The 12,534-nt window shown below is 36.0% G+C and overlaps 1 protein-coding gene across 6 annotated transcripts in view; it reads left to right on the top strand.

The window, feature by feature from the left end:
* The window catches only part of RBM20 (RNA binding motif protein 20), a 108,603-nt gene that overhangs the window by 21,261 nt on the left and 74,808 nt on the right, over positions 1 to 12,534 (top strand). Inside the window, exon 1 of one of the 6 annotated variants that reach the window (XM_054072345.1) lies at positions 3,265 to 3,389. The exons of the other annotated variants lie outside the window; for them this stretch is intronic. Within the exon in view, the coding sequence (XP_053928320.1) occupies positions 3,376 to 3,389 (14 nt within the window). The 5' untranslated portion in view covers positions 3,265 to 3,375. Of the gene's footprint in view, positions 1 to 3,264; positions 3,390 to 12,534 lie in introns of those variants that run through there. 6 annotated transcript variants of the gene reach the window in all.

The following is a 12,534-nucleotide window of genomic DNA, read 5'->3' as shown; positions in this document are numbered from 1 at the left end:
CGTTTCCTCCTCTACCCCTCAGCAATCTTTCCTTCAGGTTTTCTCCCAGACAAAATCTTTCTAGTCTTCTAATACCCTGTCATGTCCTGAGCTGCCAGATCCCTATTTTCTTCTCTACCAAACCTTCTTTGATTTTAACTTTTTTTTTTGTGTGTGTGTGAGAATTGGCTGCTTCTCTCACAACAGCTAAACCTTGTCTGTAAAGCACAAGGAAGGAATATCCATTGCTTTTTTCCTGTTTCCAAGAAATACCAAAGAGAATCATTGCAGATTTGACACCTGGGAAGGTTTCTGCTCAGAAATCCAGCCCACTGGCTTGGTGTAAGACTTTGGGAATGGAAATCTAGCTTTTGTTTGTTTGAGAGAGGCCAGAGATTTTCAGAGGTGATAGAGAAATTTTATGTTGTGGAAATGCAACATTTATCAAAAGCCTGAAAATGCTCTATTAACAGAGGCTTTCCAGCATTATGGGGTCTCTACGCTGAAAAAGTTTGAAGGACGGAGCGACTGTCAAAAACATTTCCTTCCTGGGGAGGAGTAGGGAGCCCTCTCCTGTAATTTACAGACTGTGTAAAAGGAATCGAAATCCTGCCTGGAAGGATTTTTGGCATGCAGAGCGCTGCTGTAAGCATAGATTTTGTGTTGGCTCAGCGTGCAGACCGCAGGTCTCGTAGCCGTAAGCGCAAAAGGTCAGGATTGCATTTAGCCCATAACTATTAACTCTGTGATACACTATTAGTCATAGAAACCTGAGAAATTTGTGAAGATATTCCGAGTTTGATTTTGAAATATTGGGGCAGCTTTTAAAATTCCATCGTGGTTTGAAGCGGTACTGCCAGCAGGAAAACCGGTTAATTGGAATATGGAATATGATGCTTTTAGAACATTTTACTCCTCTTATGCTGTTTGTGGATTTGCAGTCATCTTTTAATTTTAAGAGAAAAGAGTTATCTGCAAGTGTAAAAGCTGTCTGTCTAGAAGTTAAGTTCTTTATGTGTAATATAGTTAAAACACTTTTATGTAACTTTTCAGTTGCAGTAGTACTATAAGAAAATTTTAGCAGCCATAGGTTAAAAAATTATTCAGACACGTAAGATTTTTTTTAATGTTGCCAATTTTCCTTTAAAATTCTCAATAATTACATTTTTATTCCCGGAATTCCTAATTAAGCCCAGTTAGGCAGTTTTTGTTACTCACTAGTGTGGTACTGTGGTTGTTTTCTGGGAGCTGAGTTTATCTAGATCAGCTATGTCAAACTATAACTTCTAGAGAAAAGCTGCGGAGCAAACTATAAACCACTTCTCATTCACAAGTCATTTATTTTCATCTTTAAATGTCAGGTTGTATGTATTAACCTTGCCCTTTTTCTGTTTAAAGGTGGAGGGTTTTATGAAGAAATCATGTGACAAATTGATGTTTTTACCAATGTGTGCCTGTATGTTCTATTGCCAAAATGTCTAAATAATAATAATTATAGCAAAACTCAAATTTGCAAAATATGTAGGACTTCAGAGTTTAAAAAAAAACCCCATGGCTTGTTGATTTTTTTTTCCTAATTACAGGAAAAGAAGTATTTTTTTTTCAGAAATCATAGGACAGGATATCAAACAGTCTCGCTTTCCCCTCCATTGATAATAGATAAGATCAAACTGATAACTATTCAGAAGCCTCGTTCTATGCAGAGACTCTTGCGAGTTGAATGCAGGGGAGTGATGGGACACTGCAGTGTGGATGGGACAAGCAAAATGGATGATGACTCATGATCATCCACCCGTCAACCGTAACGTAGTGTGGCACATCAGAGAATTTTGTTGTAATAAAATATTTTCTATTTAGATAAACAAAATAATGTCTCACATTTGCTCGTATTTTACGTCTTTCTTACTTAACATATGCTCTCGATGGCAATTGCAAAAATGTCCCATTTTTATGCTTATTCTCAAGGTAAGTTAAGTATAGAAATTTAATCATTAACTCAAGAAGTTACTATTTTCTGAAAGCTACCGGCTTACTCATATTGTAAATTTTCCTTTCAGATTCTTGTTTGTATCTGTAGTGCAGGAGAATAATAAATGGTTTTGTCTATTTCCCGTCAAGACAATTGTGTGTCATTGAAAAAAACCTCTATCTTACAAAAGCGGTTTAATTTAGGAAAGGAAGTCTCTTTGGGGTTAGAATCTGAGATGGGAGACTGGCAGCTCAAGTATTTTATCACTTGTAAACTAAACATATATAACGTGAAAGCTGTTCAGGTTAGGCGTGTCTGCATGTTCACTGCGTTCCTTTGAGTTATTTTCTCAGACCACTTATAGGAAAACCTTGAAATTTGTTTTTCACTTTCAATATTATTTTTAGACTAGTCCTTTTGGTTACTTATATGCAGATGACTTCTCCCCTTGATTTAATGAATTTTTTGTTCTTTCTGTAATTATTCAATACCTTACAGTCTCACTATACTTGAAGGTTTTGTAAGTGAAATACTAATAGTTTTCTAAATCTTTCTGTTAAATATCAAATTTATAGGTAGAATTTTCTTTTAGAAAAAAATGAGTAAAATGCAAATGGAATTTTTTCTGGTACAATTTTAAAACATCATCCTCCTAAATTTCTTATAGTGAAAATGTTTTTGCTAAAGAATGCAATCTAGTCACAAGGCAAAATTCCTAAGCTATTGTAACTTTGGAAAGTGTCTTTAAACTTGATTTCTGAACTTGAGTTTCAAAAACGCTGTAGAAATTTGTGTTATTATCGATAAAAATCTAATCTCTACTCAGTTTATCGAACTAGAATATGCTATTTTTATATACAAACAAAGATTCTCATTAAAAGAAAAAAGATTTCTTATGCAAGACAGGCTTAAAAAGAAGGTTTGTTGTACTGTTTTACAAAGAACTCTGCATGTCTCAGCTAAAAAACACACCACCTTTTTATTAATAAAATTGCATGTCTCAGGAGCTGGTTTATTTACTGTTGCCATGTAATTCTAAAATTCTGCAGTGGAGAAACTTCCTGTTCCAAATAGATCAAATGGGTTCATTAGTAGTTGGTAACATCTCGTGGAACCTGGCAGATGACCTTTTTGTCGATGCATTTACTTGATCGTTAAGTGTATACATATACAAAGTATAGCGTAACGTTAGCTTACAGACTGCCTTGGTCTTAAGTTCTGTTTCAAACACCTTGTTCTCTTTCAAAATATGAACTTTCCATAGGCCAGGGCTTATCGGCGTGGCTTCTCGGCTGACTGAGATTTAAGCTATACACGCTTGGACAACGCAAGCAGTTGAAGCTTGCGTATTTACACGAGTGCTCAGCAAGAGCATGGGGAATTACTGAATTGTTGTCAGTAAGAGGAAAAGCTCTAAAACCAAGATAATGGATCAGAAAAGGTAGCGTGTTCATTTAACTTGATGTTATTGGCTTGCTATAATTACTTAAAATAACGTTTAATAGTTAATGATATTTCTTTCCTAAGTCCATAAAAAGGAAGGGAACTTAGGGTCTCTTAATGCTGTGTGCGACTGTTCCATCTTCTGTTAGAAGCATTTGCGCCTCCAACGTGTAATGTTAGGGTGTTGATTAGCAAAGGTAGATGAAGTTCTACATGTTTTGGTTGTAATTCTTGTTGTGAATGGGATGGTGGTGGTTCGTAAAGTCAATTACTTCTGTTGAAAGCATAATGCGCAGACACAAGAGAAAGGACTTCAGGGTAGGATTTATTTTTCTTAATTGCTCCAGTTGCCCTTGACAAACATGCTTTTTTGCAAACATGATTCAGAGTTAATGTTCCCAAATGGATTCCAGCAGATACCGACGACGCTCTGTGAAGCACTTAATGTGGTTTACAAAAACGACTAACACTGAGATAACTGTGGAAATGTTCTCTGCTGCTTTGAGATGCAGACAGTCTATTTTTGACCTGGAGACCAGTATCAAGCCCTGGATTTTGTCAGGTCAGGGGGTGGGCACCAAAGACCTTATCTTTTTTTTTTCCCTTTGTTGACAACATATTCTTGTCCTTCCTGGGTCCTGGGGTGACTGCTTGATACTGCTGGTATTTAAAATACCTAGATAGGAGAAGTCATGAACTTATTTTTCTATTTTTAAGGATGCTCATTAAAGTTGCCAGCAAGGCTCTTGGAGCTGCAGGGCTATGGGGCAAGACTGGGGGAGAACACTGCTCGCAAGACCAGGAAGCCATGGAAAAGCATGACGCCTTCAATAGTACTTTGTTAAATAGAGACGTATTTGAAACATAAATTAGTGTTACATAAGCACAAACACTTTGCAAGTATTGAATACCTATATTTATTTATTGTTTTTATTGTTCTTTAGGAAAAGTGTATTTTTCTGGTGCATTCGGGAAATTTTTAATTAAACAGTTAATATTTTGATTTGTTTTTAAGGAGGACCACTGCAGTTGCATAGTGTTTTATTTAAGGAAAAGTTATTTTTGTGCACTTTTAGAAAGATTTATTGTTAGATAAGCAGCTAAAACTCAATTATAAGCCTTCGTAAGGGTAAGAAATTGGAGGAAGCTTCAAAATAGCAAATTAGAAGGAGCACATCAAATTCTCTGCAGACCATTAGAATGCATAAAAGAGTGCTTGGTTTGTGTTGGGGTCTGGTAGTAGCCAGATTCACTCATGTTGTGTTAAATGAATTTTCTTGTTTAACCATTTAACCATTGAGTGTCTTGGTTTGATATTGCCCCCCTCACTGCCCAAAATTTTTGGACTTTGCAGTGTTGAAAGAGCAAAGCAGTTTAATTGTAGAGTTACTGCTCTGTCTGTTTGTGGGTTAATAATAAAGAATTAAATAACTAACAAACTGTATGCTTTATTTGGCTTTATTTATATTGGGATTTTAGAACTAGAACAAAATAATGTAAACGAACTGTAACTCTGAAAATTTAAGGAAACTGCAATTACAAATAAATTATGCACAGTTTTCCAGAAGAAGTGATGAGTGTCGACTCAAAAGAAAAAAATTCCATAAGAAGCTGTGCATAACTTGTTGTTACAATATTGCTACAAATAAATGGTGGTGCTTTTGACAGAATTGTAGTTTTTCCTCTATTTTCATTCTCTTTTGGTACGTAACAACTCTTCCTTTACTAGAGGGAAGGAGGCAAAGGGAAAGAGAAGAAACAGTTTATTTAATATGGGTGTTTAACTGGTAAATGGTTCCCAATCTAAAGACACGTTTGCAAAATTTAATCAGAACGTTAAAGGAGTAAGTGAAAATTCATGAATTTCTGTATTAACAGAAAAATGAATGTTCTTTAGCATATTCCGACTGTATAAAACGTAATTACAAATAATCGTTAAGGTGCCTGTGTCTCTTCAACTTAGTCTTACCATGGGAAATGTATTACAGGAATATTTTCCTTCTGTAGCAACATGGAATTTTCTCTTTGTTCAGTGGTTACCGAGATTTTTTTTATGTCATTTGTTGGCAGGCCTACAACCATTGTGTCATCAGCAATAGTGGTAAATTATACCTGAAAACCAAAATTAAAGTGTCAAATAATATCTGTTTGAACTTGCGTTAGCATTCTTTCAGCATAACTCTTTCAGTATAAATTCTCAATTGGAGAAAACATGGTCATCACATTGGCAGTTCATACAATCCAGTAGCTCATTTGTGAGGTCTTCCCTGGACTCCTTCAATGTGTTAACTGCTGTATGTCTAAATTTTCATGTGTTTTGTGTGAACTGGTTTAAAATGATTGGAAAGAGTTTTATAAAATCTGATTAATGATAATGTGACTCACGATATTTCTGTAGCAAATGAAAACAAGTGCTACATGTTGATATTGAGTAAGATTAAAAAGTAGTTAGGAGACCTGGTCAGATATTCCCTGATATTGTGCTTCGATACTGAGTAAAATTAAAAAGTAATTAGGAGACCTGGTCAGATATTCCCTGATATTGTGCTTCTTATTTATACTTGTGTAGATAATTTCTCAGTTACAGCCTCTCAGTTACAAGTCAAAAACAGGGATTAAGTAAAAACTACAGAATAAATCATAGTTTAATTATATCCCAGTTTTTCTTGTAGTGACAAAGATCTTATTATTTAAGAAAATGGTGGCAGTATATCGTATTAATTACTGTTATAATAAATGGTTTCTGTTGCAATCATCCCCTGAGTGTTATTCCTGTATTAGCTGTATATGGCCCTGATTATCGTGTTAACTAAAAAAATTCAGATCATACAACTTAGTCACTCTTTGTCCTGGGAATTTATAATTTTGGCTGCATAGACTTACTAAGTACTCTTAGAAAAAATATAAATCTGGCAGCACAGACTGCTCTGAAGCACTCTCTAATTCTATGGACTCCAAGCGTAGAATCCCTAGGGACTCCCAGTGCTAGATAAATAAATGTGAAATCATTTACCTGTTAAAAAGTGCGCAGTCTGTTATTTGAGGGGGTTTATATGGGTTTTAGTTACAGATCTGCAGAGCTGCTGTATGAAAGTGTTTGTCTTTTTTTAGCGTCGTTCACCGGTCTTGTAACTGTCACAAAAAAAGGAAATCGGTTTAGAGGAGGCAGGGAGGGAATTAGAAAGAACTACACTAAAGAATGAGGGTTTTTATTTGTCTCAGCCAGATCCTCTCTACGTCTCCAGTTGTAGAGTTGAGATTTCTTCTTTAAGCCACCTACCTTCAAGGATTTAAACAGCCAAAATGTTATATTTGGGTAGTGGAAATTATATTTTCTGTGTTAAGGTTTGTCGCGGTGATTTTTTTACATTGATCAACCCAGTTTTCAGGCTTTTCATGCATCAAACTAGCAACACAGGTCAGCAGAGTATTAGAATTGTGCTGAACGTGATGGATTTCTTCAGTGTATTTTGCTGTCCTTTCACTCGGTGTTTGTTTTCTAAAGCAACGACCTGTGTTTTTCTGCTTTTATTTTAGCTGGAGTGAAAGCTATAGAAGTTTCTTTTTAGCGGATTTTACCGCTGATCGTCAATAGGGTTTGGGTATAGTATTTCCCAGTAAATGGAGTGGCAAAGAAAAGCTGATAATCTCATTGCAGAGGCAATGTTGTATGTCCGAAGACTGGAATTGCTCAATTATGAGCCAGATTTTCCGATTCTGGCAGCAACCTGCTGCCTGCAGTGCCGTAAGGAAACCTGCAAAGGAGTTTAAGATGTGAATTTCTCATCTGCACAATCTATTGAACATCACCTTGGTGGGACATGAGGTTTATTTACCTTTTAAAAGTACTCTGAAGAATTGTTAAGCAACACAAATAAAATCAGGAAGGAATTTTATTCCTTAGGAATAATTAGCTCTGGAACAGTTCATTACATGTGTGTATACATTATAAGAGTATAACTTAACAAATCACTCACATTTAGAAATACTATTATACCAATAAATGTATTCTGTGTTATTACCCCTAAAGAGCAGCAGGGAGCATGAAAATCTTCCTTTCTGGGAATATGTGAATACATTTTATATTCCTCTCTGTCTCTTTAACATATATCATGGGGGGCTTTTCCCAGCTATTAATATTTTAGAGACTCCTGTTCAACTTCCTCTGATTTGTACTCACAGGTGAAGCTTAGGGTTTTCTGTTTGTTATTTGTTAGTCCTGCTGGAGCTTGAACGTTTGTTTTAGCATTAACAGTTCTTTTTCTGAATCTTTGCTTGAGGAAACACGCCAGGTAATCCTTCACGTGCCCTCGGGTGTCTGAGCGAAATAGATGTTAATGTCCAGTATTAAGCTTAGTTAAAAAACCCACAGGATGAATAAATACTAAATTTCTCAATAAAATAAAAATTAATGAAAAGAAGGAGTAGGAATCTTGCCTTTATTGAGCAGGAAAATAATCTCATTGCGTTCAGTTAGTGAGTTCAAATACTCCTTTACGAATGACTGATGTGGGACAATTTGAAGCCCAAGCTGAATTAATTCTCATTGATGGTTCTTAAATCTTAGAGCTGTTGCATTGATGGAAATTTGTTCAGTTATATTTTTGGGCTTGAGAGAAAACCAAAACAAAAATGACCTTAAAATAAACCAACTGATAAACCTGGGGAAGTGTTGGGTAATCCTGGCCATTCTCATCAAAACGTTCCCTGTAAAAGGCCCATGGAATTAGTGATTTTTTTTTCCCATTGTAGCACAACTGGGATACAGAAACCCCGTTTTCTCTAGCGAGAATGCTTGGACGCCCTCCAATCGAGTGAGAACAAAGAGTTGTCTGTCAGGGTCCCGGGAGCCCCACATCTGCTTTTTCAAACAGGATGTGGAGAAGGGCAAAAATCCTCTCCATCTGTGACGCTAACATGGCTTTGAGAACACCTGGAATTACTAGACCCAGCATCGGAAGCTTGTTGTTGGAGCTGATTCCTGATAGATTAAATGCTTTTTAGAGGCTGACATTCGGTGTTGTGTGGAATCTTAGGGTTAGGGCAGATTTTCCTCTGGAGGATCTGGACCCTAAAATCTGAACCCAGTCCCTCTTTGGAAAATTGTAAAATAATTTCAACATATAATTTCTGGGGAACTTTTTAGCCTCGTTTTAACTTTTATTAAAACAACAACAACCAAATCTTTGAGTAACTTCTATTGCATTTCACTATCCACTCCGAATTTTGTAAGCAAAGGCATTGAATTTATGTCTTTGTCTTTGTTAACTGCTGTGTTTAAGTTGGTTTCACTTATGTGAATATCCAACAAAGCAGAGAATATTAAGCACACAAACAGATTGTGTAAGAGAAATTCCCTCTGTGCTTCAAAGAGTACTAAAAAATAGCTGTACATTTTCAGTGGAGTCTGAAAGTTTCTTCTGATTAATGTGCAATGAGAACAGCCCAAGTACATCATATCATCAGTCAGCTTTTAACAGGATATAATTTGACAGTTACTCAAATAATTGGCTAGCTAATAAATATTTTGGCGGTGGACAGTTTAAGAAAGGAAAATAGTTTGTAGACTTATTAATGTTAATTATTAATCTGCCTCTGTTTTCAATTAAAGATGCTCTTCATGAATTCTGTCAACAATTTCAAATAATTAGTGATATTTAATTTGATTAAAGCTGTCTCAGGTTTCTGTATATCATATAAAAAAGATTGTTGAGTTTCTGTTTGTTTGTTTGTTTCATTTGCAATGGAGAAACAATAATGGGCTACCATGTCCCTGCTCTAACACTTCTAATTTTCAGGAACGGCAATAATAAAAATTATCTGGGCAACTTACAAAAGCTCTGTTTTCTATTATACGTCAAAGATTGTTTGTTTGAATCAATGGCAAATTAATAGCTGCATATTAATAAGTGTTGAATTTCCTAATATAGAAGAATTTGGTTCAGAATAAGTGTTACAATACTTTATAGAAGGTATTCATAATAAAAAATGTAGTTACAGTCATCTTTATTTCTGGAATTTTAAAGTTTGCAGGAAAACTCTGAAATAGAAAAGTTGACAGCTATAATTGTAATTCTGTATTCTTGAAACTAGTAGGTAAGTATGTTAATGACTGCTTTTTGTATTCACTATTCATAGTTTATTATAGCACTTAATCTTAAAAGTCCATAACTTGTGTTTGATGTTTTTAATACTGGAAAAAAACCTGCCTATGAAGGAGGATACAGAGTACAGACTGAGAGGCAACTGAGTGCCTGTTCTTGTCTGTTAGTTCTTGTTGTTTCATTTTTGTGGTGAATCCCAAATGTTAAGGATGCTCATGGCTTTTTTGGTCAGCAGAGTTTCTGCTGCTTTTTCTCTACTACAGGTCTGAACGATATGCTTGGGGTTTAAGATTAGATTATTTGGAAGTCAGCTTCGGTTACTAAGAATGAAGGTTCATTTTCTACTCTTGTGTAATTGTCGTCTTAAAAGAGACTCTTTAAATTGCCAGAAACTACAACAGAGTTAATGTGTCCGTGGTTATATCCTTCTTAACAGAGAAGTCTGTAAAATACTGAAAGTAGCACTGAACTTATCTACTTCATCAGTTCAAATAGCAATAAAATTGTTTGAGTTTAAGAAATGGAGACTATTTTAAGTGGAAAAAACGCTATGAAATTAGGTGGTGGGAGGAAAATCCTGGTGACAGAGCATTTGTGTTAATCTGGATCTGTTTACCTTCACTCTTTCTTCTGACATCCTTGATACTGTGTAATCATCCATAATCTAAACTGGGTATGCACTGCCTTTTCTATGAACAAAATATCAGCTAGACAGGGGAAAAAAAAAAGAAAGAATAAAGGTTAACACCCCACCCTGTATATAACAGAGTTTTTTTTTTAATTGTTTGGGAGAAAGTATCACAATTGTTATAACCTTTAGAATAATTTTCCATTACAGTACCACTGGCAATCTATTAAACATTTAAGAAATTTGAATTTCTATGTTGCCACTCTGGGAGGTTTGAATCACAGGCTGCAAGAACCTGCTACGCTGTTGGCTTCTTGGAAAAAAGTACAGTGAAAATTTTCCTACACATTGGCTGCTAAAGTAGAAATGTCTTCCCTAAAAGCCATCTTATGCTTTGTGAATGCACTAAAAGCGAATCGTTTATGTTAGAAGCTTGTGTTTAAAAAACAGTAATAGCTGGCTCAAATTGACAGTCTTTTATCCTTTTCAGTCAAATATTTTTAAAGTAATATTTTTTTTTAAATTTAAGTATGTTTCTGTATATTTCTAAGAGGCACAGTTTAACAAAAATATAGCAAAGGCGGAGGACTGTTAAATGGTGGTAAGGAAAAATAATGAATCTATTGAACAAGGCATTTCATCAATATGGGAGAGTAGTCAAAATATTACATAATTTCTGCTTCTTTGAAGTTAATGTAGTCGTATTAATGCTGGCAATAAAGTAAATTTTCTTGAACTCCTCACAGAGCTCAGTAATTAATGTTCTGTGCTGTCCGAAGTGCTCCGGCAACAAACGCAAAAGCATTTTGATGTTGTAATTATATGTCAGTGTACTACAACACTTGAACAAGATGAGTTTTTTATGTCAAACAATTCTTTGTTGCGTTTGGCATTATATTTTGGGGGGGATATATAAAAGGAATATTACATAAATATTGTTAATTACCATTAATCCACCTATTACAATATAGAAGTCACCTAATGATTATGTTGCTTTTTAAGATTTTAAAGGATAGAAATATTGTTTTCCTTTGCTTGCATTTAAGTACCTTGAAAGGAGTTTAATTTTCTTTCAGCTGTGTAGCTGTACTTACAGTACTGGCTGTACAGCCAGTTTTGTTCTTTTAGCTTAGGGGAAAGTGTTCGCTGCAGAAAAATACCGTAGCGTGTTACCGCTGCCCTTTAAAATGGAATGGAAATACGGAGTCTTTGCCTATATTGTGAACTCCCTGTCTATAGACGTACACGCATATCATACAATCTCTTCTTTCTTCTGTATATGGTGATTTTTGGTGTTTTTTTTCTGGAGGTGAGTTTAGGAAGCTTGAACCTAACTGGCTTTTTTTGAAAAATAGAGTTTGTATTAGGCTCACTTTGATTTTTATTTACATAACAATTACCAATGCGTTATTGCCGACTCCTGGGAGGTCTGTGAAGAGTAATGACTGGAATATAGAGAGGATGAAATTACAGACAGTGCGATGATCTACCGTTATAATGCAATAACTAGTTAAAAATTAATAACTAAATAAAAGCATGAGGACATTCTTTCCCATGATATTTGGGGCAGAAACGGTCTATCGGTGCTAGAAAAAGACCGGGGGGTTTGCAATAAACCTGCTATATTACCCACCTGGCCATAGGTGTGTGGTGGGGGACTTCAGACTGGGGGGACTGGTTGCCTCTCGCTCCGTGGTGCCATCACTCGTGAGGCTGCCGCAGGGTGGGCAGGCGTCCCACGGCGCGAGGGGCTGCGCCGACAGCCTTGTAGCCAGACCTCTCGCCCTCGGTATCGCTATGGCTTAAATTGCATGGGGGCTGAGAGGTCTCTGTGCCATTCCCATAGGCACCGTGCACATCTAACGGGAGTGGTTGCGTCTACCTCAAAGACTTTGTTAAGGATTAGAGAGCTTTAGCAAGGATTGCGTGGTTTTGTTGTTCTGAGCGTTGGAAAATGCAGCCATGGCTTACGCGGGTAGAGGTTACGGTCTGATTTGAAAGATGAGCCACAAGAGGTTTCCATAATACTGTGAATTAAATAATGCAAGTTGAAGCACAACAGAGAAGATCATAAACATGGAGAGAACAAAGGAATAACATTGAGAAGTGAACTGGGCATACAGACTACTTGTAGGAGCACTCGAGTTGCCTTGAGACAAAAGTAAACAATTTAATAGTGATTTGCCAGTATGTATTTGGCTACTGGTAAGACTTTACAATATCGTGCATCCTTTTTTCATTTACATATTGATTAAAAATAGAACATATAACTCTCTCTCATATGAATGAACTGGGATACTCCCTGAGTGCAGTTTAAAAGATCAGTATTATAATTTAAACTGTAGAAAACACAGGTGCAGAGAACATAAATAAGACAGCACATGCTGTAGCCACTCCATATCGTGAACTGT

This window comes from Cuculus canorus, chromosome 7 (genome assembly GCF_017976375.1).
Source record: "Cuculus canorus isolate bCucCan1 chromosome 7, bCucCan1.pri, whole genome shotgun sequence".
Classification (NCBI taxonomy): Eukaryota; Metazoa; Chordata; class Aves; order Cuculiformes; family Cuculidae; genus Cuculus; species Cuculus canorus.
This window is presented reverse-complemented; position numbering and strand designations above follow the sequence as displayed.